This window comes from Phyllobates terribilis, unplaced genomic scaffold, assembly GCF_046119375.1.
Source record: "Phyllobates terribilis strain yellow unplaced genomic scaffold, ASM4611937v1 Scaffold_9__5_contigs__length_417890890, whole genome shotgun sequence".
Classification (NCBI taxonomy): domain Eukaryota; kingdom Metazoa; phylum Chordata; class Amphibia; order Anura; family Dendrobatidae; genus Phyllobates; species Phyllobates terribilis.
In genome coordinates this window covers 282,828,661-282,856,530 of record NW_027362769.1, presented here as the reverse complement: position 1 = coordinate 282,856,530, position 27,870 = coordinate 282,828,661, and the positions used below count along the sequence as shown (strand labels likewise).

The 27,870-nt window shown below is 43.5% G+C and overlaps 1 protein-coding gene across 1 annotated transcript in view; it reads left to right on the top strand.

Annotated features, from left to right (window-relative positions):
- Positions 1-27,870, top strand: part of LOC141162100 (glucose-1-phosphate thymidylyltransferase-like) — a 203,416-nt gene that overhangs the window by 77,630 nt on the left and 97,916 nt on the right. Inside the window, exons 5-6 of the mRNA XM_073647841.1 lie at positions 145-260; positions 23,354-23,451. Of these exons, the coding sequence (XP_073503942.1) occupies positions 145-260; positions 23,354-23,451 (214 nt within the window). The remainder of the gene's footprint in view (positions 1-144; positions 261-23,353; positions 23,452-27,870) is intronic.

Genomic DNA, 27,870 nt, shown 5'->3' with positions numbered 1-27,870 from the left:
CAATCTAGACCTATCCTTGGCACAGTTAACCTGCTGCAGTCAGCCTGGATCAAGAACATTCAAATATGGATGGAAAGATGCAATTATACGAGAAAGTACAATATAAAGATTGTATATTGCATAATACTCTTTCTACTATTGTAGAGATACTTTATTTTATGAAGACTTTCATCTCCAAGATGTTCTGAAAAAATATGAAGTTTTGTATCTGGGCAATAATGAAGCAAACTTGGTGTTATCGTATATCTGCAAAGATGAAGGTAAATATCTGCATTACTCCTGTCTCCTTACCTTAAAATATGTATTGCAGAAAAGAATAATGGACTTTCATACATGAAGGGGGAATTATTCATGTAGTGCTATTGAAAAAAAATGTTTTCTCCTTCCAGGTGATTTCCTTTAAACCCTTTCCACACTGCTTTGTAGTAGCCTCCATTTGTTGGGTGTCAATGGGTTGCTGTGGAAGCAGGGTGACCTAAACATAGAGCCCAGGCCTACCGTGTATCGGAGCCTAACAAGGCCACCAACCTCAGGCAGAATACGCCAGTGGGAAGCCCATTGATCAATGATACCAACTAGCATGTACAATAAACATACCCCATACAGGACATAATAAAAAATACATCACTCCATTTAATCAATGTAACTGCTTCAAAAAAATAAAAGCCCCTAATCATGAAGGTGTTTTTGCCAGTTTTCTTGTATAAAACACCTTCAAGTGTCCTCAAATTTTTGTGCAGCTCAGCAGTTACTCAAAAATTGTGTGACTTTTGGCTTTTTCACGTCATTCCCGGCCAGCTTCACCCACATGGGTGGGACGTGGTTAAACCCGCCTATCTAATTCATGAAAATTCTTTAGTGGCAAATATTTTGCCAGAAATGTACTCCAGCCACTGACTGCAGTAACAATTTTGGCAGAGGCGCGCATAATTCTTTAAATGGCATGAGCCGCTTAGTAAATTAGACTTATTTTACTCCAGCGGCCCTGTTCATTACAGACTGCTGTGCACAGCGCCAGTCTAAAAGGGATGTCCAGCTTTGTGATAAAAGTCTGCAGTCACTATCACTATGTGACTGCAGACTTTCGAATCCTTACAACTTGCACACCTTAGGCTATCACGATTCTCCACTGTTGCCGATGAGAGACATATTTTTTGGCTTTGCAGTATCTTTTAAACGCTTAAGGCTATCAAAGACACCAAGTGGTTTTTCAGTCATTTTCGGCTTAGAAGCCTCTGAAGAAATTACAATGCAACTCATGGGGAAGGCCTAAAAGACAAGGGGACGTCTTTTGTAACGTTTTGTCAGCATTTTTCTGGTGTTTTTGCATCTGAAAACTGCAAGTGTTTATTACAAATTCATTACATTCCCTTAGAAAGGGGTGTGTTTTGCAACTTTTAGAATCTTGTCCTTGGAGCAGCCTGCAAAGGACAGAAGAGAACAATGGCAGCCCACAGAAAGACCTAGCAACATACTATACGTATATTGAGGTCTCATCACTCATATCAGAGGCAAGTTTCATAGCAAATTCATGCAGATGTTGTCAAGCATGCAACGGTGTAAATACATGTGCGTAGAAACTCCTGTGCATGTGGGATTTGGTCCATAACTGCTGCTGTAATTTTTGCAGTTAAATGAACGTGTTTTGTCTATAGTCTGCTTTTGTTGACCTACACAAAAAACCACTGTATAAAAGGTATTTACGTGCATAATTTAGATGTGCACGAATGCTTACTGGTTGCCTGTTACATTACAATACAGACGGTCTCCTCGGGTTCCAGACTGGGTAGATTTTGTAGGTTTGTTTGTAACTTGAATTTGTATGTCAGTCTCTCACCTCTCTGGCCACCCTGCTACTCGCTGCTCACTGTCCGGTCCTCTTATTTCCACCGTCTCACACCGCATTTCTGGTCTCTTCACTAAAGGCCAGGAATTCCAGCCGCATCCAGGCCTGGGAGGTCACTGTGCATCATAAGGTCGTGTCGCAAGTCTTGACGTCACATCCTTAAAACACCTAGTGACCTCCACTGACTGGACGAGGCCAGAAGTCCTGGCTTATCATGAAGATGCTAGAGATGCGGTGTGTCGGTGGCGGAAAGAAAAGGACCTGATGGGCGGGCAATGAGCAGCAGGGCAGCTGGAGAGGTGAGTGATGAGTAGTGTTGAGCGATACCTTCCGATATCAGGAAATATCGTATCGGATTGGATCGGACCGATACTCAAAAAGTATCGGATATCGCCGATTCCGATACCGGAAACCAATGCAAGTCAATGGGACAGAAATATCGGAATGAAAATAAACCCATTCTTTCCTTGTAGGTTAATTCTACATGAAGTAAAACAACTAAGAATAATGTAGAATGTATTATGCGAAAAGCCGGCAATTCATCAGCGCATACACCGGTACCCGAAAATTTACAACAGAAAGAATAGAGCTTCACACATAGATTAGATAGATAGAAACATGTCAGTCACATATATATGAAGTACAGTGACAGTGTTGCTTAATGTACTTGTCATTTAGTGCAAAGGATTTATTAAAAAAAATATTAGTGTTTTCATGCACCGTCTCTTTAAAAAAGGCGGCCGGCAATTCAGCAGCAGTACCCGACAATTTATAACAGAAAGATAGAGCATCACACATAGATTAGATAGATAGAAACATGTCAGTCACATATATATGAAGTACAGTGACAGTGTTGCTTAATGTACTTGTCATTTAGTGCAAAGGATTTATTAAAAACAATATTAGTGTTTTCGTGCACCGTCTCTTTAAAAAAGCCGGCCGGCAATTCAGCAGCGGTACCCGACAATTTATAACAGACAGAATAGAGCTTCACACATAGATTAGATAGATAGAAACATGTCGGTCACATATATATGAAGTACAGTGACAGTGTTGCTTACTGTACTTGTCATTTAGTGTAAAGGATTTATTTAAAAAAATATTAGTGTTTTCATGCACCGTCTCTTTAAAAAAGCCGGCCGGCAATTCAGCATCTGTACCCGACAATTTAGAATAGAAGGAATAGAGAATCATACATAGATTAGATAGATAGAAACATGTCAGTCACATATATATGAAGTACAGTGACAGTGTTGATTACTGTACTTGTCATTTAGTGTTAAAATAAAGGATTTATTTAAAAAAAAATTGGCGTGGGGTTCCCCTTAATTTTAGTCTCTAGCGGAGGTTAAGCAGACGGCTGGGGCAGATGTTTGAAGCCTGGGAAGGGGGTAACACCCACGGAGCTTCCCAGGCTGCTAATATCAGCCCCCAGCGGAATACTTAGCCTTTACTAGCTATTAAAATGGGGGACCCCCCCAAAAAAATGACGTGGGGTTCCCCCTAATTTAATAGCTAGCAAAGGCTAGGCAGACAGCTGGGGGCTGATATTAATAGCCCAGGAAGGGTGCCATGAATATTGGCCCCCTCCCAGGCTAGAAACACCAGCCGTCAGCCACCCCAGAAATGGCGCATCCACAGGATGCGTCAACTCTGGCACTTAGCCTCGCTCTTCCCACTGCCCTGTAGCGGTGGCAGTGGGGTAATAGGGTTGGGGTTGATGTCAGCTTATAATACCAGCTGACATCAAGCCCAGGTTAGTAATGGAGAGGCGTCTATAAGACACCCCCATTACTAACCCCATAGTCAAAGTTAAAAAAAAAAACACAAACACCCAGAATAAAGTCCTTTAATTGAAATAAACACACAATTCTTTATTGTTCTAAATTAAACCATACTTACCGTCACGCCCATTCCAGCTGAAGCCAATGATCTCCTGCAATAAAAGAAAAATAATAAAGCAACCTCATCCTTACCTTTCCATGGTTCCCACGATGGCTCCAGCTCTGCTACATCGAGATGACAGGCTGGACCGCAGCAGAAAGCTGCCATCCAGCCTGTCATCCCGCAGACACTGAGAAGCGCAGGCTTGCTTGCGCTCCTCAGTGTCTCTCTGTGACGGCATCCAGATGAGCCGACAATGAACTCGGCTCACCTCATGCACGTCACTGACAGCGTGGGAGAATTCTCCTGCACTCAGCGCTTCAGCGTGAGAATTTTCCCACGCTGTCAGTGACGTGCATGAGGTGAGCTGAGTTCATTGGACATGACCTCGGCTCATCTTTATGCCGTCACAGAGAGACACTGTGGAGCGCAAGCAAGCCTGCGCTTCTCAGTGTCTGCGGGATGACAGGCTGGATGGCAGCGTTCTGCTGCGGTCCAGCCTGTCATCTCGATGTAGCAGAGCTGAAGCTGTCGTGGGAACCATGGAAAGGTAAGGATGAGGTTGGTTTATTATTTTACTTTTATTGCAGGAGATCGTTGGCTTCAGCTGGAATGGGCGTGATGGTAGGTATGGTTTAATTTAGAACAATAAAGAATTGTGTGTTTATTTCAATTAAAGGACTTTATTCTGGGTGTTGTGTTTTTTTTAAATACTTTACTAGAAATTCATGGTGGTCATGTCTAATATTGGCGTGACCCCATGAATTTCGGGCTTAGGGCCAGCTGATAATGCCAAGCTGGCCTTAACCCCTTTATTACCCAGTGAGCCACCGCACCAGGGCCCTGGATGAGTTGGGTACAGCGCCAGAAGATGGCGCTTCTATGAACGCGCCATTTTCCGGGGCGGCTGCGGACTGCAATTTGCAGCGGGTGGGGCCCAGAAAGCTTGGGCCTCCCTGCGCTGCAGATTCCAGCCCCCAGCTGCCTAGTTGTACCTGGCTGGACACAAAAATAAGGCGAAGCTCCACGTATTTTTTTTTTTAAATTATTTCATGAAATTCATGAAATAATTAAGAAAAAAAGGGCTTCCCTATATTGTTGTGTCCGGCCAGGTACAAATAGGCAGCTGGTGGTTGGGCGCAGCCCGTTCCTGCCTGCTGTACCTGGCTGGACACAAATATAGGGCGAAGCCCCACGTCAATTTTTTTTTAATTATTTCATGAATTTCCTGAAATAATTAAAAAAAAATTGACGTGGGGCTTCGCACTATATTTGTGTCCAGCCAGGTACAGCAGGCAGGAACGGGCTGCGCCCAACCACCAGCTGCCTATTTGTACCTGGCCGGACACAACAATATCGGGAAGCCCTTTTTTTTAAAAAAAATATTTAATGAAATAATTAAAAAAAAAATACGTGGGGCTTCTCCCTATTTTTGTGTCCAGCCAGGTACAACTAGGCAGCTGGGGGATGGAATCTGCAGCGCAGGGAGACCCAAGCTTTCTGGGCCTCCCCCCCACTGCAAATTGCAGTCCGCAGCCACCCCAGAAAATGGCGCGTTCATAGAAGCTGGATGCTGTACCTGGCTGGCATACAAAAATATGGCAAAGCCCACGTCAAAATTTTTGGGAAAAATTAATTAAAAAATAAATAATAATTTAGGGACTGCATCTTTATTAACTCCTCAAATGTCATTTAGTGTTAAAATAAAGGATTTATTTAAAAAAAAAATTGGCGTGGGATGCCCCATAATTTTAGTCTCTAGCGGAGGTTAAGCAGACGGCTGGGGCAGATGTTTGAAGCCTGGGAAGGGGGTAATACCCACGGAGCTTCCCAGACTACTAATATCAGCCCCCAGCTGAATACCTAGCCTTTACTAGCTATTAAAATGGGGGACCCCCCCAAAAAAATGACGTGGGGTCCCCCCTATTTTAATAGCTAGCAAAGGCTAGGCAGACAGCTGGGGGCTGATATTAATAGCCCAGGAAGGGTGCCATGAATATTGGCCCCCTCCCAGGCTAGAAACACCAGCCGTCAGCCGCCCCAGAAATGGCGCATCCATAGGATGCGCCAATTCTGGCACTTAGCCTCGCTCTTCCACGCTGCCCTGGTGCGGTGGCAGGGGGTAATGGAGCTGGGGTTCATGTCAGCGCCAGCTGCCATGAAGCCCAGGTTAGTAATGATGGGCGTCTATAAGACACCCCCATTACTAACCTACAAAGTGTTAAAAAGAAAACACACACTACACCCAGAAAAAAATAATTTATTTGAAATAAAACACACCATTTTATTTAATTCTTAGTTTACTAAAAAAAAATAGTTACCTATCCACGTTCCTGCGCTGATCTCCCATGCACAGCTGTCACATCTGGAGATGGTGACAGCTGTGCATGGCTGCTGTAAGCTCACACTGCCAGGAACACGTCCGCTCCCGGCAGCGTGAGCCCTGACTGAGGTCACCGGAGTGCATTCAGGCAGCGCAGCTCCGGAGACCTCCTTTACGGCACTGCTGTACCGTGGGAATTTCTCACGATACAGCAGGGCCGTAAAGGAGCTGACCGGAGCAGCGCTGCCTGAACTCCGGTGAACCCGCTTATGCAATGACGGGGCTGCTTTACGGCCCCATCATTCTAGCGGCGGCAGCGGTTCAGAGCGGTCACATTCTATGTGGCTGCTCTGAACTGGAGATCATTGTGGGACACTCGTGGACTACTACGGAGGGGTAAGGATAAGGTTGTGGTTTATTATTTTATATTTTATTACATGAGATCGATGGCTTCGGGGAATTAGGTGTCTAGGTGAGTATAGGTGTAGTTTTTTATTTTTTACTTTATTTTAGGTGGCGATCGGCGGGGACAGGTAATGTATGAACTAATTTATTGTAGGCAACCACTGGCCACCAATGACATGTATTTAAAATTTATTGGGGACACAGTAGGGCAATTTAAATAGCAAGATCAGGCTGATGGGAACTACTGCTCCCATCGAGCTGATCCTGCTGGCACGAGTGGACGGGGGACAGACATAGGCCGATGGGAGTAGTAGTGTCACATCGGCCTATGTCTGCCTGCACGCACACACCCCCAGACATCGCACAGACACCGCACACACCCGCACACACCCGCAGACACCGCACAGACACCGCACAGACATCGCACAGACACCCCACACACCGCGCACACCCGCACAGACACCCACACACACCAATCATGACCGGTCTGGGAGGTGAGGCTGACCTGTGCGGCCGTGGGAAAGTTCATGTGAGTTCATGCAATGCAGTCAAGCATGAACTCACATGAACCCTCTGAGGGCACCGCGGCGACTTCAAATGAACAGCTGATCGGCATCACCTGATACCTCAGCTGTTCATTTGAAATAACCGGCGGGAAAGCGCAGCACAGAACGGGAAAGCTGGCGGTGAAGTCTTTTCACTGCCGGCTTCCCCGCCCAGGTCCTTCGCTCCCCGCTCCTTGGTGCTGCGCTCCCCGCCCGGTCCTAACTTACGATCGGGATGGGAGGTGGCGAGAGGAGCGGAGGATCGGGGTGGGAGGCTGCGGGGAAGCAGTATGGGGCTGTGTGATTGTTTAAAAGCCGGCGGCTTTTTACCGCGCGCCGGCTTTTAAACAATCAGGAGAATTCTCCCACGCTGGGATGGCATTCTGATGATAGGCTGGATCTCAGCTGAGCGCTGCCATCCAGCTTGTCATCCTTCAGAGACACTGCAGAGCGCAGGCATTATGGGAACTTCCGATTCCGGTATCCGATATTGTAAAAGTATCGGAATTAAGTATCGGAATTCCGATACCGCGAATATCGGCCGATACCTGATATTTCAGTATCGGAATGCTCAACACTAGTGATGAGGTAAGTTTTTTTTTTTTTTTCCTTTTTTACATCTTGCTTTTGCAACTATGAGTCACATCTAAATTGGATTTTCGTTTCTCGGGGACTGCCTGTAATGTTGCTGCCTCTTTTGCCTTGCTCATTTCATTAAATTTGGTGGCATCTGTCCTTGTCCCAGGGGTTATTGGATCCACCTGGGTCTGGGCTTATATTTAATTTTCATGCCCTTTTGCTGGAAGGAAGCTCGGAACCACTGCATAAGCTAGTGAGTAGAAAGTGGGAGACAGATGTAGGATTGATAAGTGCTGAGCACTGGTAGCTCAATTGGAAGCCCCTAACCATGATTCCCCAAACAATACTGAAATATCCGCACAATTATATACAGTTAGGTCCATATATATTTGGACAGAGACAACATTTTTCTAATTTTGGTTCTAGACATTACCACAATGAATTTTAAACAAAACAATTCAGATGCAGTTGAAGTTCAGACTTTCAGCTTTCATTTGAGGGTATCCACATTAAAATTGGATGAAGGGTTTAGGAGTTTCAGCTCCTTAACATGTGCCACCCTGTTTTTAAAGGGACCAAAAGTAATTGGACAGATTAAATAATTGTAAATAAAATGTTCATTTCTAGTACTTGGTTGAAAACTGTTTGTTGGCAATGACTGCCTGAAGTCTTGAACTCATGGACATCACCGGACGCTGTGTTTCCTCCTTTTTGATGCTCTGCCAGGCCTTCACTGCGGTGGTTTTAAGTTGCTGTTTGCTTGTGGGCCTTTCTGTCTGAAGTTTAGTCTTTAACAAGTGAAATGCATGCTCAATTGGGTTGAGATCAGGTGACTGACTTGGCCATTCAAGAATATTCCACTTCTTTGCTTTAATAAACTCCTGGGTTGCTTTGGCTTTATGTTTTGGGTCATTGTCCATCTGTAGTATGAAACGACGACCAATCAGTTTGGTTGCATTTGGCTGGATCTGAGCACACAGTATGGCTCTGAATACATCAGAATTCATTCGGCTGCTTCTGTCCTGTGTCACATCATCAATAAACACTAGTGACCCAGTGCCACTGGCAGCCATGCATGCCCAAGCCATCGCACTGCCTCCGCCGTGTTTTACAGATGATGTGGTATGCTTTGGATCATCAGCTGTACCACGCCTTCGCCATACTTTTCTCTTTCCATCATTCTAGTAGAGGTTGATCTTGGTTTCATCTGTCCAAAGAATGTTCTTCCAGAACTGTGCTGGCTTTTTTAGATGTTTTTTTTAGCAAAATCCAGTCTAGCCTGCTTATTCTTGATGCTTATGAGTGGCTTGCACCGTGCAGTGAACCCTCTGTATTTACTTTCATGCAGTCTTCTCTTTATGGTAGATTTGGATATTGATACGCCTACCTCCTGGAGAGTGTTGTTCACTTGGTTGGCTGTTGTGAAGGGGTTTCTCTTCACCATGGAGATTATTCTGCGATCATCCACCACTGTTGTGTTCCGTGGGCTCCCAGGTCTTTTTGCATTGATGAGTTCACCAGTGCTTTCTTTCTTTCTCAGGATGTACCAAACTGTAGATTTTGCCACTCCTAATATTGTAGCAATTTCTCGGATGGGTTTTTTCTGTTTTTGCAGCTTAAGGATGGCTTGTTTCACCTGCATGGAGAGCTCCTTTGACCGCATGTTTACTTCACAGCAAAACCTTCCAAATGCAAGCACCACACCTCAAATCAACTTAAGGCCTTTTATCTGCTTAATTGAGAATGACATAACGAAGCGATTGCCCACACCTGTCCATGAAATAGCCTTGGAGTCTATTGTCCAATTACTTTTGGTCCCTTTAAAAATAGGGTGGCACATGTTAAGGAGCTGAAACTCCTAAATCCTTCATCCAATTTTAATGTGGATACCCTCAAATGAAAGCTGAAAGTCTGAACTTCAACTGCATCTTAATTGTTTTGTTTAAAATTCATTGTGGTCTTGAAGCTCATCAAGAAAATGCCAAGAGTGTGCAAAGCAGTCATCAAAGCAAAAGGTAGCTACTTTGAAGAACCTAGAATATAAGACATATTTTCAGTTGTTTCACACTTTTTTGTTAAGTATATAATTCCACATGTGTTAATTCATAGTTTTGATGCCTTCAGTGTGAATGTACAATTTTCATAGTCATGAAAATACAGAAAAATCTTTAAATGAGAAGGTGTGTCCAAACTTTTGGTCTGTACTGTATGTGTTTCTACTTACATCTTATTCGTGGTCATTTTTGGGGTTTTGTGTGAAATTATGTCCAGTTTGCCTTTTTTTCTCTGTTTTTTTGTGTTGTTCCAATACACACAAATTAAATAAACATGTGTATAACAAAACATGTGTAATTGCTATAATTTTCTGGGAGAAAACTTCATTTTCTGGAACAATTTCAAGGGTGCCAACACTCTTGGCCATGACTCTATAAAGTAAATATTAGTAATATGCATAAAACAGTATTAATGGGGTGGTCCGAAACTAATGTTGAGTTTAATCCTAAATGTCTATTTAATGTAAAAAAGGGTATAACTTCCCTACCGTTCCCTCTCTGCTCTATCAATCTTCTTTATTAGATAGGACAGAGAGTTATTATTTTTATTTTTTCAATTCCGGTTTGATTACATTTCATTTGGGAATCCCCAGTTTATGCCAACATACTCATATGAGATGTCATCAGGGGGCTGAGGCTGCAGCAACTGCCACAATCTCTGTCCCCATCCTGAAACAAAGCATCATCAGTGACGTCCGTTTCAGGCGCTAGGCTAGTCCCTGCTCTACTGAGCATGCGTCTGTTGCCAATTCAGATGAATGCGCAATAGGAGCTCAGTACTCACTGTGCGATATTCCTTTTTAATGCAGAGTGACAGTGCGCTCCCTTGCCAACTCTAATGAGAAGTGATAAACTGAGAAAAGAGTGCACTGTCAGTGTGCATTAAGAGTTAGGTGAATAATCCAGTACCAATCACGTGGAAAAATCAGAAAAAGTAAATAAAAACAACCTTTATTCCAAATGGATTAAAAATTTTGTTAGAAAAACAAGCGCTGATTCAGATGCATGCCACTGAGTTAGCGCTTGTTTTTAGAACATGAATTTTTAATCCATTTGAAAAAAGATTGTTTTTATTTTTTTAAATTTTTTTTTCCACGTGATTGGTGCTGGACTATTCACCTAACTCTTTTTGCTCTAATTACTTGTGGCCGATGCAAGCTTTCAGCCCGAGCACTACTGTTGGACTTCATCAGAAATAGTGAGTGAGCTGGATATATTCTTTTTATTTTCTTTCTTGTCAGTGTGCATTGTGAAGAGGGAATGTGGTGAGCAGGAACAGCCCCCCTCCCCAATCAGTTTCAGGGATGGGGCTGATTCCTGTTCTCCCTGCTTGCCACGTTCTCTCCTCTGCAATGTGCATTGACAATGCCCTCTCTTGCCAGCTTGTTACTTCTCATTAGAGCTGGTGAGGGAGCGCACTGTCACTGTGCATTGAAAAGGAATATCGCACACCGAGCTCACTCTAAACATAAAAGTCGGAATTGGCAATCCATGTATGCTCAGTAGAGAAGGGACTAGCCAAGTCCTTGAAACGAACATCACTGATGACGCTTTATTTCAGGGTGCTGACAGGCTGTGGCAGTAACCCCAGCCCCTTTCCCCTGATGACGTCTCGTTTGAGAAGCCCCAGTGCTAGGATACTCAAACGAAATGTCAAAATGGAAGTAAAAAAAAGGAAAATAAAGCAGTTAGGACAGAGAGGATGATAGGGACTTTTTAATTGAAGTATATTACAAAATCCATTAGATTAGTACATTAAATAGATAGAATTTTAGGTTTAAATCAACATTACTTTCAAACCACCCCTGTAAGTATTTTATAGGTTTATTTTAAAGGGAATGTGTCTGCAAGTTTTCACTTTGTAAACTGAAGACAGCATGAGGTAGAGGTTAACACTCTGAACTCAATGATGTGTCACATGTCTGGCTGTGCGGTGTTGTTTATTTAGACTGAAGCTTTAATCACCTTGTGATTAATATTGCTGTGACTAGCTGGATGCATGCTTGCAAATCTGACTCGGCCCCCTTCTGTGATAAGCACCTCACTGCATACACTGCGAGCCTGGTGTGGATAGGGTTAGCTGTGGTGTGGGCGGAGTTAGCTTTCTCAGCTCTGCTGCAATGCAAAATCGAAACGCTCTGATTGTGTCAGAACCGCTGTACCCAGTAAACTAAGTGATACATTGTTGGATTCAGAGTCTCTTTGCCTACATCATGCTGCTCTCAGATGAGGCAGCAAAAACCTGCTGACAAATTTCCTTTAAAGGCCTGATTCCATCATTCTATGCTAACACCTATTTATAGGCTATGCGATTACTTGATGATCAGTTTTCGCCCACCATTGAGTCTCACAGGGACCAATGAACATTTTTTTAACCACCTGTAACCCTTTACCAACATCTGCCTTACACCTATGGTGCAATTCAGGATCAAGTGTATGGAGTGGGCTCAAAGGCTTAGCCCACAGTATAACTGGCAGATAAATAATAGCTGTGTATCACAGCAAGGATCTGCCTTTAACATTTGTGACTGTTAACCTGTTAAATGACACTGTCAATAAACGACAGCATGCTGGCATGGGGGGGGCATCATTCATTGTGATTGCGGTGCTCTGGTAAGTTGCTATGACAGCAGGTTCAAGCCTCCTAAGGTGATTAATAAATACAGTAAAAGAAAAAAAGGTTACAAAATATAAAAAAGTTAAACACATAAAAATCCAAATCACCCATGTTTTCACTACTTAAAAATAAAAATATTAGAAAATATACATTTGGTAATACCACGGTCATAAAAGTCTAATCGATCAAGAGATAAAATGACTTACTCCAATCGGTAAACACCATAAACAGAAAAAAATAAAACCGCCAAAATAGCATTATTTTTCTTGGGTTGCTGCAGCACTGCCAAAAGTTCAGTAGGAAGCAATCAAAATTTATACCAATATTATATCAATAAAAACATTATCTCATTTCGCAAAAAATATGCCCTCACGTTGCGGGTCTCGAAAAATTTTATTTATTTTTTTTTGTACAAATTGCTGATTATTTTTTCACTACTAGAATAATCAAAAACTGGTCAAGTTTGGTATTGCCTGTAATAGTACTGACAAGAATAATCATGATGCCTGGACATTTTTCTCACACAATGTACGCTGGAAAAACAATTCCCAAAAAACCATGTCAGAATTTAGTTTTCTTCACAATTTCACAGCAATCTTGTTTTCCAGTTCATAATGTGATAAAAGCTGGAATTGGTCATGTAGGGAAGGGGTTAATGGTGCAGTAGGTTGGACATTCGGCCTCCGGTCCATTCATTCGATATGCCGCTTGTTGAAAAAAGCTGAGCGCAGCGTTTGCTTTCTAATGCACATGTACAACCTGTGCTCCATTCATTCTCTATGGGGCTACAGAGCACAGTGCTTGACTTTCTGGAAGACCCATAGGGAAGGAATGGACTTTCAGTTGAACATGTAAAATGCCCCAACATAAAAATAATGAAAAATAATGTTTGTGGGTGAAAAAGCTGGTCCGATCTGGCTACCTGTGCGTGGCCAGTCATGCAACAAACAAACCATAGAAGTTTCATGACCATAAAAAAAGTTTACACATATTTGTCTACTTGATTCAAAATAGATAATAAAAAAAATAAAGGAAAGGAAGCCCATTTTGTTGAAAAAAAAATTGAATTCATCATGAATGCTTGCAGTCCACATTCACATGTAAAATATGTTGCTTAGTCAAAGACCACACAACTCTTTGTACACATTGTACACATTACGAAAAAAAAAAAATTATGCTGAAAAAAAAAAAAAACATGACAGCATGGCACCACTTTTCTGTCAGGCCTGGTGTGGCTGCTGGACATTGATATTACTTTGAGGTTGTCCGGACAAGGCACCTCAGGAGTTAAGAAGAAAGCGCGGTTGGGTGGCCGACTCATGGCCCAATTGACAAGTTGGTCACACAAAGCTACTTGTGTGTCCACTTTTAGGGTCAGTAGCTCAAAGCCACAAACCTAGTTGTGGAGCACATAACTTTGATGACCAGTTCAGCTGCCCCCTCATCCAACTGAATTCCATTAGTGAAGACCCCCCACTTACCCATTATGATACCAAGGATCCGCTTAATGAAGCATTGTGCCCAGTTATGCCTTGGGTTCAACATTTTCTTCCGGGGCATACAGTACCCTGCATGGACAGGATTGTAGCAGGTTAGGCGACAGCGGAAAAGCCTAATCCAATACCATGACATAGAGGACTGAATGCGTGGTACCCTGGAAGAGGATTAGCAGGAGGAAATAAATTGGTCTAACAGTATCCTATGACCAAATTCTGAGGTAAGTAGCAAAGTAGCATCTGGGAGCCCCCAGTCCTGCTGTAGGCACTGACTTCAATAGCTACAAATTTGTACATTGCATCAGCCACTGCCATCAGGACCACTGAAAATCATTTTCTGCAGTTAAAGGAAAGTGAGCCCGATTGTGGTGGTTGTTGCACACGAATGTGCTTACCATCGACAGCACCTTTACACTTGGAGAAATTCGCCTCAGACTGAAAGTATGCTGGCATTTGCAACTAAATCTCCATGATGCTGTCATGATTGGTTGCAAATATTGCTTCATCACGTGGCATATACTCATGACAATTCCAGAGATGGTGAATTTCCCAACGCTAAATTGTAGGTGCAGAGAGGCAAAACTCTGAAAATAGAAAATCAGTACAGTTATACAAAAATTGTGCAGGCTACATTGCTCATTCAACATAACCAAAGTGCACAAATAAGGTCAAATGTCAGTCCTAATTCTGTAACATTGGAAACTGTAAATGGTCTTGTAAATGCTGTTGCTGTAAAAAAAACGCATCGTATACGGACAGCGCACAGATTACCATTGAGAAAAAAATTGTCTGAATTGGATGAAACTGACGATTTTTGATATTCTTGTGTGAAATTAAACTAGTAAGCAGAGGCTCACAAAGCTTTATAACTTCACACACGGGCGTTCTCTCGTCGAAGCTGGTCTTAACTCCGTCCGTACATGGCTATTTTCCGTTTTATTTTTTTCCATTTCTTTCAAGAGACATAACTTTTTTATTTTTCCGTCTACATAGCCATATAGGGGCTTGTTTTTTGCGAGATGAGCTGTAATTTTGAATGACACCATTTATTTTATGATATGATATACTGGAAAGCAGGAAAAAAATTCCAAGTGCTGCAAAATTACAAAAATAGTACATTTCCTTGTTTTCTGTTGGTTTTTATTTACCAAGTGCACTATATGATAAAAATGACCTGGCAAACTGATTCTCCAGGTCAGTACAAGTGCACAGAAGCCAAACATGTATAGTTGTTGTTTTTTTTATTTAAGTGACGAAAAAAAATAGCTTTTTGTCGCCATTTTCTGAGATCTCTAACTGTTTACATTTTTGGTTGATGAGGCTTTGTAAGTGCTTATTTTTTTTTCCCTGAGCTGATGTTTTTATGGATACCATTTTGGGGTAGATACAAAGTTTTGATTGCCTCTTATTGCATTTTGTTGCAGTGTTGCGACACTGTAATTTCGGCGTTTAGATTTTTTTTTTTCAATACGATGTTTACCGATCAGGTTAATTCATATTATATTTTGCAGAACTGTAGAAAAAGACATGGACCGCACATCCCAATATTCATACTTTGATCTAACGCCTCTCGGGAAAAATTTACAAACTGAATGAGATTCTTGGTTTAACTTTCTGATCAGACTGTATGAAGCCCACGACCACGTCACGGTGAACCTCTTAGTGGGTCCCTAGCCTGAAAAGTGCGACACTGTGCACAAACCACCATCTCAGATACAATGCACCAACAGGGCGGGCGGCTCGATGCCCCACAGCACCCATGCTGCAAGACTTGAGTCTCCACGACTCCAGGCTGCACCGCCCCACTAACACAACACCACAGCAACAATGGCTGTCACACAGCACCAAACACTCCAGGTGAATAGATGTAAAATAACTCACCTACTACAAGCTCTCAGACTGAGAGCAAAAATAGGTGAACCCCCTCTTGCAGTCTCCTGCTAATTTAACCCCTTAAGGACTCTGGGATTTTCCGTTTTTGCATTTTCATTTTTTGCTCCCCTTGTTCCAGAGCCATAGCGTTTTTATTTTTTGGTCAATATGGCTGTGTGAGGGCTTATTCTTTGCGGGACGAGTTGTACTTTTGAACAACATTACTGATTTTACCATATCATGTACTGGAAAACGGGAAAAAAATTCCAAGTGTGGTGAAATTGCAAAACAAGTGCAATACCACAGATGTTTTTTTTTTATTTATTTTTTACCACGTTCACTGAATGCAAAAACTGACCTTCCATTCTTATTCTCCAGGTCATTACAAGTTTGTAGATAGCAAACATGTATAGGTTCTTTTTTATTTAAGTGGTAAAAAAAAAAACAAAGTTTGCTAAAAAAAATAAGCAAATAAAAAAATGGCGTCATTTTCCAAGACCCGTAGCGTCTCCATTTTTCGGGATCTGGAGCCGGGTGAGTGCTTATTTTTTGCGCACCGAGCTGACGTTTTTATTGATACCATTTTGGGGTAGATCCGATGTTTTGATCGCCTGTTATTGTATTTTATTGCAATGTTGCGGCGACCAAAAAACGTGATTCTGACGTTTAGAATTTTTTTCTCGTTACGCCGTTTACCGATCGGATTAATTCTTTTTTTATATTGATAGATCAGGCAATTCTGAACGCGGCGATACCAAATATGTGTATGTGGGTTGTTTTTTTATTATTTTATTTTGAATGGGGCGAAAGGGGGATGATTTTAAACTTTTACATTTTTTTTTTTTTTTTTTATATTTTTAAAAACATTTTTTTTACACTTTTTGCTTGCTTCTATAGTCTCCATAGGAGACTAGAAGCAGCAACTGTCCGATCGCCTCTGCTACATAGAGCTGATGAACAGAACACTTCTATGTAGCAGAAATGCTCCTGTGCTATGACCGCCGACCACTAGGTGGCGCTCATAGCCATCATTACATGACAACCACTGGGGTCTGCTGCAGACCCAGGGTTGTCATGCCCACCCATCAGTGACCCGCGATCACGTGACGGGGTCACCGATGGGCGGGGTAAGTGACGCGCTTCCAGCGCGGTGCTGTTAAATGCCGCTGTCAGAGATTGACAGCAGCATTTAACTGGTTAACAGCCGCAGGTGGATTGCGATTCCGGCTCTTGCGGGCACATGTCAGCTGTATAAATCAGCTGACATGTGCCTGGTTCAGTGCGGGCTCAGCTCCGGAGCCCTCACTGAACCGGGGGTGATGGCCGGTGCGTACTATTACGTCCCAGGCTTTAAAGGGGTTAAAAACACCTGGGTTAAATGGGAGGAGTGCTAGTCCAAGTAAAACAAAAAAAAGAGTGGACAGTAATGCAAATGCCAGAACTGTAGAAAGAGCCATGCACTACACATCCCAATATCCATACTTTGATCTAACACCTCCCTCAAAAATTTACAAACTGAACATGACGTTTTTAGTTTAACATTCCGATCATGAAGCCCACGACCACGTCACGGTGAACCTCTTAGTGGGTCTCTAACCTGAACGGTGCAGCGCCATGTGCAAACCACCATCGCAGCGACAATGCACCAGCAGGACGGGCGGCCCGGTGCCCCACAGCGCCCAGTCTTCGAGACTGAATCCCCACGACTGCAAGCCGCACCTCCCCACAGTCATTTTATATTTTGATAGATCGGACTTTCACGAATGTAACAATACCACATATGTGTATATTATATTTTTTATTTATTTTTAATTGGGCAAAACGGGGACGATTTGACCTTTTTATATTTTTAACTTTTTTTTTTTTTACTTTTCACTGTACTTGTTAGTTTTCCTTAGGGGAATTGAACCGCTTGTGCTATGTACAGCAATGCAACATTATTGCTATATATAGCAAAAATCACGGTTTTCTATGAACATCAGATGTCTTTCTGTAGTTCTCCACAGGTGATTGTTGGCTCTTGGACATTATTATTATTATTAACGACCTTTAGCTCGATTTTGAGCCATGGCGACTTGATGGATGAACACTCTGTAGGAAGATTGATCTTGGACAACTCTTCTAATTATTCTTTTCACTCCTCAGTCTAAGGCTATGTTCACACATCATTGTTTTTTCAGCGTTTTCTGATGCATTTTTTTATGCAAGTTTTCAGCTGCGTTTTGCAGTACCAGAAAAGTCTATGAGATTCCAGAAATGTCTTGCACACCTCATGGTGTTTTTCGTTCAGGATTTTGTGCTTTGTATGCTATTTTTGCAAGATGGAGCATGTCACTTGTTTCAGCATTTTTTTCAGCGTTTTTTTCACCTATTGGAAGTAATGGGAGTTGAAAAAAACACAGGTGTCAAGTTTTCAGCAGTTTTTGTGCATAAACCAGAATGAGATTTTTTTTTCACAGAACTTTATGTACATGCATAACAGAGACGAAACGACAGTGAAAAAAAAACGGCACCAAAAAAAGGCAAGAAAACAGCAACAAAAATCCTGAACAACCTCCTGGCAAGAGATTAGGTTTTGCTGCAGAAAATGTATGCTGAAAAAAACATGATGTGTGAACATAGCCTAAAAGCTTGCAGGGAACACCTGGCTGTTGCCGGTTTATGGTGAAATGATCTTCTTCTGCTTCCGGATTATGGCTTCAACAATGCTCACTGGAACCTTCAGTAGTTTAGAAATTCTTCTGTAACCAATGCCATCAGTATGTTTTGGAACTATAAGATTGCAAATGTATTGAGGCAGCTCACTGGTTTTACCCATCATGAGATGTTTCATATGAGACACATTTTTTAGGCCATCAGATGAACCAGCTGATATTATTTTTCACTAAGTGGCAGAATTTAATTACTGATAGATTTCTGCTGGTGTCATGACTTTCCATGGCTTTTTTCACCTCTCTTTCTTCATGTGTTCAATACTTTTTCCAGGTGTCATTTCTCATTATTGCAGATAACTTTAATTTATGGATATCTATGGTTTGATTTCTTTGCCTGTGTGGATTGGATGGGTTGTTACTGACATCTGGTGAGAATTTCATGTCAATAGCACCTTTAGAAATATAGTTACTTAGAAAACTGATGACATGTTCGATATTTATTTCACTTGCTGTAGTTGTACATTGATTGATAATTTTCTTCCATAGAATTAATCCTTTTCAGCTCTGCTGCTCTGTGGCGTAGATCCTGAAAGTGCGTGATTTACCGTATTTAGATTGTGAGCCCCAATGGGGACAGCGCCCATAATGTCTGTAAAGCGCTGTGGAATTAATGGCGCTATATAAGTGAGTTAAATAAATAATAACTACTGGCAGTTCTGTATGGACTATAGCATAAGGGCCTCCTTTAACAGCAGACTTGCCTTCTTTGTCCAGTTAGAAGGCCTTCTTCAGTCCTTACTTCATTACCATGATCTAAGCCCAGTTTTGAAAACTGTGTTTTTCTGGATCCAGTATGAGAAATACTGCGATACAACAGGCCCAATAAACTAGCCTCCATCATCTTACTTTGTCTTCTGGTCATGCTCCTGTAGTAAGTGAGGGAGAAACACTTGATATGATGGTGTTAAACACTGATGCTAATGCTTAAAGAAGTTGTCCAGTACTTTATATTACCCCCCCCCCCCCCCCAATGTATCCCCCGGGGTCCCTAAGGATTTTTGTAAATACCTTACGTTGCTGTTTCTGCCTGTGAGCGGCGCTATCGGTGGCCGCTCACAGGCATCATATGACCCCGCGCTGACGTCACAACAAGTGAGGCGTGACTCAGCGCTGGGGTCCCCGCGGTGGCTGCTGGGTTGTGGGCGGGGTTACCCCCCGCGTCACACCCGGCATCCACCACACACTTTCCCAATGAATGGGGAGAGGGAGACCGCACGGTGGATGCCGGCTGTGACGCGGGGGGTAACCTCGCCCACAGTCTGGCATCCACCGTGGAACGCAGAAGAGAGAGGCCCCCGGCTACTGCCAGCACTTGATGTGACATCAGCGAATGTCAGAGCCGGCTGTAGCCGGGGGTCACGTGATGCCTGTGAGCAGCCAGCGATAGCGCCACTCACAGGCAGTATCTGCAATGTAAGGTAATTACAAAAATCCTTAGGGGCCCCCGGGGGATACATTGGGGAGGTAATATAAAGTACTGGAAAATCCCTTTAAAGAGCTAGAGATTCAGAGTTCAGAAGATCAAATCCACCATGTAATGATTCAAAGAGGACCTGCCACTTGCCATGAATGTGTCATTTTATCTGGTATGAATGCTGCTGTTCTGAATCTGGAATTATTTTTTGTTCCTTTTTCAAACAAACTTTATTAGTGTTTTCAAAGTTTAACTTATGCAGACTGAATAGGAAAAGCAGTAAGGGAAAAACCGGGGAAAAAGCTCAAGTAGACTTCCTTCCTTGGTTTAATAAGGAACTACCTAAAGTTGGGAAAGACTAGGAAAGGGGAAAGGGTAAGCCATCTTAACAGGAATGTTTACAGCATCTTTTTTACAATGGTTGATCAGTTTTACATTTTAAATGCTTAATCCGAATCAGAGAAGAACAATGACAATATGTCAAGATGTAAAACAAATCAAAGATTTCCATCTCTTATAATATACATCATAATTATTTGCAATTGCATGACTTCTTTCATATGAGTTATGCAAAGTAATTTTGTCAATACTGTCATTACCAACAGGTACTGATTTTTCTTTCCAAAGTGCTGCTATGGCATTCTAGGTTACCAAAAGGATGTGAATAATTATTGGTTTATAGATTGGATTAATGAGTTCTAGATCTAAGTATCTTTTGTTCCTGTCCCAGGAGCTGGATGGAAAATGTTGGCTTCGCGAGGAAGCACACAGCACCGGCCCATCCTTAATCAATAACCCTGCCCAGGCGGGATTTAATTCGCCATAAATTCGCTGGTGAAAAGATGGCTGGTGGTGTTTTTATTTCAGATCATATAAGCATGTGTAATCCCAGATAGGTTATTAAACTGTTAGCAAGAGCTCCATCATTCAGTGGGGCCAAGAATGATTGCTGAATTGTTAATTTGCATTAGCTTTGTGTGTAGTAGCGTAGCTAAATGCCATGATAGTGTTTGAGGACATTGGCATGAGGCCAGAGGACACCTGTAGCAGGACATCTGGCTCGTAGCCTAGTCTTCTGATGTTGTGGGCTGGTATAACGTACGGCAACCAGACCCCATTCCTGGTACACTAACAGCCTCTTGGGTCCTTATTGTACATATTTATTTGTGGTTCCCTTTTTAAACAAAACCTGACAGGACCCCCATGACCTCCAACACATGAGCATTTGTATATTTATTTCCAAATACCCTGCCTAAAAAATAACAAACCCTTTATACTGTTTGACACAGATGTTTTAAAAAAAATCTTTTGTGTTTGTTTTCCCCAGACTAATAGTCCGATCCAGAGAGTTATCACACTCCTGTTGGCGTGATAACATTATTTGCAAGAGCCGTCATCATCGCCATCTCTCGGCAAATCTCGCGCATACACGCGACTATATTGCCCACACGCCTCTGAAGCCGGCTGTACGCTTCCTGACTTCAGAGGCGCACTTTGCTTGTCTAGAAGTGAAGATCTGTTCCAGCGACGGATATTCGGCTACTCCGTGGCTGTCAGCCATCTTCTTTGCTTCCAGACATGTGCAGTACGCCTCTGAAGTCAGGGAGCGTACACCCGACTTCAGAGGGACAGTGACATGTGGGCAAAAAAGTTGCATGTATGTGTGAGATTTGCAGAGAGCAGGAGATGACGCCGGCTCTTGCAGATCATGTTATTACGCCCACAAGGGTGTGATAACATGCAGAGAGGAACGACTAGCCTTGGGAAATATACGCCCCATGAGTAGTCAAAAGGAAATTTGCATATTAAAAACGGACTGTAACAAGACTTTTTTTTAAACATCTTTTTATGTGTCAAACAGTATTAAGGAACTGTTAGGCGTGGAGTTTAGAAAAGAATATACAAATGCTGATGGGCTGGAGGGCATGGAGCCCTGACAGGTTACCTTTAATATAAACGCAGTGTTCTGCTGTAAGTTTCTTTGGAGGAATTTATATATTAGAATGTCTAACATGTAAGCACCTGTAGAAAACCAGTTATGAAATGACGGAAGAAAAATCCAGCTTCATAAAAATTCCAAGATTTACGGTATTTCCAAAGCAGAGCTCTTATAAAGAACGCCATGAGCGCTCGAAACGCATTTGCTGTATGATGGACTTTTACAATTGTTAAGCTGCTTTGGAAATAAATCTTGGAATTTTTATGAAACTGGATTTTTCTTCCATCATTTATTATCCTTGCCAAGTGGTCCCTTGGAATCCCTGCTTCAGGCGCCATTAGCTCAGGTGAGCTGGTACTATCTCTTTTTGTGTTTAATCCATCACCCAACAGGTATTGAAATAAGTTTTATATTATTTTTCATTCACCTCAGATATCTGAATGCTCATTTTCATATATTGTATTTCCCGACATGGCGTACATCTGATAGAAGGATGAAAACCGTTCCATGAAAAATTTGGGGATATTCTTTATTTTTATGTGACTCTTTAATAATTTTGCCTTCTATGCTCCTGAACTACTGGCACAATGATTGAAATCTTTAAATATTCAGCAATGAAAATAATATTAAGTAAAGGATTTATCTTTTAAGTTTCCATTAATTGCTTTAGTGTCTTCTTTAAAGACACCAAAGTCAAAAGACTTCAAAAGAAGTCAAAAGACTACTTTTGAAGACACCAAAGTCAGAATGGATCAACCCTCCTAAACCGTCTACATGGACATGTAGGTCATAGGAAGCTGAATAAAATGATACCCTCATATCTGCAATACAGTGTCTTATTCCAGAGAAATCCTTGTTTTTCTTATGTGTAAATGAGCTGTTAAGATCTATGGGCAGGAAACCGATCTTCCTAAAAATCTGCCTCCACAGATTATTTTAAATGAAGACATGTAGATCAGAAGAGCAGACTGTCAGTCATTACATGTCTCAAACTTCTACCGCTTCCTTTTATTTACAATAAGCTCTGGAGGCAGATTCTCATGGAGGTCAATGTCCAGCCCCTAGATCTTAACAGCTTATCTACATATGGGAGGGTTGGATACGATACGATGACCCTGGAGGTCCCTTCCAACTCTAACATTCTATGATATTAAGAAGAATGTGGATTTCTCTGGAATAAAAATCAGATTGCAGATATTCAATAATACCAATTTCAGGGCTTTGGAAGTCTGAGAATTTGGCACTGCAGCATCATTTTGAATGGAGCAGATGTGTGCATGCTCAGCCTCAACTCCATTCATTGTCAGTAAGACCGCTCGAAATAGCCAAGTACAGCTTACCATGTACCATGTTGAGAAAAATAATAAGTATATTGTTCTACTTGCTTTGTATCATTTCTTTTGTTTTTGTTGGTTTTTAAAATATATCATATATAAGAATATAAGAGATTTTGTCTCTCCTACTGAATGCAATAAAGCCAGTATTTTTATGAAAACTTAATTTTTATGAACGTTATTTGCTTTCCGCACTTTTCTGCATACTTTAACTTATAGCGTAGTTTAAAATTTTCTACTATGTAAATTGTGTTTTTTTTTAATCTGTAAATTATTTATAAAAAAATTAAATGCAAAATATTTTAACTTACAAAAGTTATGTTTCTACCAGAAACTGAGAAATATGGTATAATGGAAACAGACGAAAAACAGAGAATCAGAGCTGTAAAGGAAAAGCCACTACCCACAGATACAGCATCAAGACGAGCCGTAAGATTTTCTTACTTATACATGTTTATTTCTGTATCATAAAAATAGAAATAATTGTATGCATTAAATCACTAAAAGCAATTAACCCATCAACTCAAATCACCTATTAGATGCCCCTTCAACAAGCACACACCCCAGAAAATGAGCCAGAATGGAAATCCATTAACTCAGTTCTAACTGAGAAATCCATTAATTCAGTTCTTGCTCTGGCAGATATGGGCCAAACATGTATTACTTCCATCCAATTAAATGGGTGCATGTTACTTTTAACTATTATACTTATTGTTGTTTAACAAATTCTAAAAATATGAAAGATATTCAGTCAACAAAGTTATTTGACCGTTAGAAATAAGGGTACATTCACACTGCATTTTGACATTCCCTTATTCTGTTTAGTTTTTAGAAACAGACAAATGAAATGTCAAAAACTGATCCTTTGTGTAACTGGAAAGCAGCAGGGCCCCATTGATCATTTTCTGGTCTGCTTTGGTTCTGCTATGTTGTTATGTGTCTGTTCTGAATGGAAGAAAAAGAGCATCATGTAGAACTTTTTACTCTTTTATAAAAACTGACTATTGATGAGCGAGCTTGCTCACTACTGCTCGGTACTTGCCCGAGCATCTCACTGCTCGAGATGCTTGGCGAGTATTTCCGGCAGTCATTTCCATGACTCCGACTCCACGACTCCGACTCCCTCATACATGACTCATGTTTAAGTGATAAATTTACTCAGCTAAAAGTCTAGACCCTTAGATCAGGAATAGGACAGACATTTATAGGACATTTCATAACTTTCTGTAACATACCTGGCGGCGTCCTTGCATGGTGGTCCATCTCCCACTGTGCAAGAGCGCGCACTTGATCTCCAGTCCAGAATGTCTCTCTGGCTTCCCTCCATGCTGTCTGTTTGTGTCTGTTTCTGCTGCTTAAGGGCGGCGCCCGATCACTTCCTGCTTTTTGTACCTGCTGTGGGTCACACCCCTTGTGCGTCCTCAGCCTATTGCTGTCTGTCACCTGGTATATAGCTCAGCTGCTCCCATCTATCCCTGCCTGAGCATAGTGTTTCATTCAGTGTGTGCTTGCACTCTGAAGGTGCCAGGTCCCGTTCCTTGTCTCCTGCTTTGCGGTATCAGTTCCCGTGTCTGAACTGAGTCCTGTCTATGTCTCCTGCCTTGCGGTTTCAGTTCCCGTGTCTGAACTGAGTCCTGTCTATGTCTCCTGCCTTGCGGTATCAGTTCCCGTGTCTGAACTGAGTCCTGTCTGTGTTCTCTTGTCTGCCTATCCTGGAGGCTGTATTTCCAGGCCTGTCTGAACACGCTCCTAGCCTGTTCCTTCTGCCTTCTAGGGGCCGATTACCTAGATCCGTTCCTGTATCTTGTCTGTCCTGTCTGAACACGCTCCTAGCCTGTTCCTCCCGCCTTCTAGGGGCCGATTATCTAGACCCGCTCCGGTATCTTGTCTGTCCTGTCTGAACACGCTCCTAGCCTGTTCCTCCCGCCTTCTAGGGGCCGATTACCTAGACCCGCTCCTGTATCTTGTCTGTCCTATCTGAACACGCTCCTTGCCTGTTCATCCTGCCTCTCTGGGGGCCGTATTCCCAGACCCGCTCCTGTATTCCCTGCAGTGTCGGTCTCCTCTGTACACTCAGTCCCAGTCTGAACTCTCTCCTATCCTTTACCTGTTTTGCCTCTATGTCCGTTCCCTTCCTTTCTCTGCAGAGTCTGAACTCGTACCTAACTCCTGCTTGTTGTCTCTGTACTCCCGTTTGTGAGTTTGTGGTCCACTCGCTACTTCACTGCAAGTACCCTGTGGGTATCTGGCTCTGCCTTTCCCTTCCTGTCTGTTCCGTGTGAACAGAGCCCTGTCCCCCCTGCTCAGCCTTGCCTGCTCTGACTCCTTTGCTCACCGCTCCGGCGGATCTAGCCTGCTCTGACTCCTTTGCTCACCGCTCCGGCGGTTCTAGCCTGCTCTGACTCCTTTGCTTACCGCTCCGGCGGTTCTAGCCTGCTCTGACTCCTTTGTTCGCTGCTCCGGCAGCCTCGCTCCGCTCTGACCCTTTTGCTCACTGCTCCGGCAGTCTCGCTCCGCTCTTATCCTTTTGCTCACTGCTCCGGCAGTCTCGCTCAGCTCTGACCCTTTGCTCACCGCTCCTGGCGGCCTTGTCCTGCTCTACTCTTGCTCACCGCTCCAGGCGGCCTTGTCCTGCCCTGTTCTCGCTCACCTCTCTGGGCGGCCTCACTCTGCTGTGTTTGTCCGCCACATCTGTGGTTCTGTTCCTGAGTCCCAGTGTGTACTGGGTCCTATCCCGCCAGTGTCCCTACCTGCTAGTGCCTCCCTGTCTGCACTCTAGCTGTGCTTGCCTGTACCCCTCTGCCTGCATACCCGCCTGCCTGCATACCAGTCGTGCCTGCCTATACCCACCAGTCTGTGTGCCAGCCTACCAGTCTGTTCCTGTATTCCCCTGTGTGGGTCAACAGCCGTGTCCGGGGTCTGTCCTGGAGTAGCACCTGGTCCCTCTGCTCGGTTCCTCCTTGGTGCACTGGCGTCGTATGCCGTCGTGCGACCCTGGTCGGATCGGGTGAATACCTAGTTACGCCCCTCCAGGCATTCACTCTCCGGCACGGTCCAGTGGAATCACTACAATCACACGCACACGCCGCTCAGCCCGGGCGTGTGCATTACAGCATGCTCAGGCCATGGTTCCCGTTGAGCCCCACGGCCTTCGCTCTCTGAGAAGTTTTCCAGCGAATACATGCATTAAAATAAATAAATACATTTTTTTTTTTCCTTAGCTGAGTTCCAGGCGAATTACGCACCGTCCAGATGGATCTATCAGCTCTCGTTCCTGCGGATCCGCCACGTTACTATGGGGATCCAAGACAGTGTCGTGCATTTGTGGAGCAATGCATGCTACACTTTAAGGCCTACCCTCTCTATTTTCCTTCCGATTGGGCTAAAGTGGCCTTTATGATTGACTACCTAGCAGGTGATGCCTTGAAATGGGTCACCCCCCTATGGGAAGCATGGGATCCTGTCGTCCTTGACCTGCAGGCCTTCCTGGTGGCCTTTCGTATGGTCTTCGAGGACCCTAACCCTGAAGCCCCTGCTGAAGCTTCACTTCCCAATATCCCGGAGCAGCCCCAACGGGTTATGTGTGTGGGTAGCGCAATAGTCCTCCAGCCCAATGAGACTACTGCCCACCCAGAATCCTCACAGGGTGACTACGCTTTCCGGAATACTTCTCCCAACCTCAAGAGGCAGTCCAGACGTGCTAGACGTAGAGGCAAGCCGTCACGCCAGGGTCTGTCCTCCCTGAGACCTCCTGACCCCAACCTTGAAGTCCCTACTGAAGCTTCATCTCCCTGTATCCCGGAGAAGCCCCAACGGGTAATGTGCGTGGGTAGTGCACCAGTTCTCCTGCCCGAAGAGACTTCTGCCCATCCAGACTCCACACAGGAGAACTTCCTGCACCCGGCATCAGATGCTTCACCCACTTTAACCGGTTTGCATGTCCAAGGATGCTCCAAAGCTGTGGTTACCTCAGAGTCTGTGCACCTCTACTACCTGGTGGAGGACCCCCTGTTGCCTCCTGAATCCTCCGGGATACCACTCGATGACAAATGGAGAGAGACTTCTCTACACCCGGTACTCGATACTTTGTCCGCTTCGTCCTGTGAGCCTGACAATGGGTACCCCAAAGTGGTAGTTACCTCCGAGTCTCTACACCCCTCCGACCAGGCGGAGGACCTCCAGTTGTCTCCAGAACCCTTCGGGGTGCTACCTGGTAGCGAAAGGACAGAGACTCTCCTATACTCTGTACCTGATACCTCGCTCGCTTCGTCCACTGAGTCCAACCTAGTGTACTCCGAAGCAGTGGTTACTCCCGAGTCTCTACACCCCTCCGACCAGGCGGAGGACCTCCAGTTGTCTCCAGAACCCTTCTGGGTGCCACCTGGTGGTGAATGGACAGAGACTTTCCTATATCCTGGATCTGATACCTCGCTTGCTTCGTCCAGTGAGTCCGACCTAGTGTACTCTGAAGCAGAGGTTACCCGTGAGTCTCTACACCTCTCTGACCAGGCGGAGGACCGCCAGTTGTCTCCAGAACCCTTTGGGGTGCCACCTGGTGGTGAATGGACAGAGACTTTCCTATACTCGGTACCCAATACCTCGCCTGCTTCGTCCAGTGAGTCCGACCTAGTGTACTCTGAAGCAGATGTTTTCTCTGAGCCTCTGCACTCTTCTGACCCGGCGGAGGACCTCCAGTTGTTTCCTGAATCCTCCGGGGTACCACCAGATAACAAAGAGACAGTGACTTTTCCTCATTATGTACCTGATAACCCGTCTATTTCTTCCTGTGAGCTTGACAAGATGTACCTCGAAGCAGAGATTACCCCCAAGTCTCTGTCCCCCTCCAAC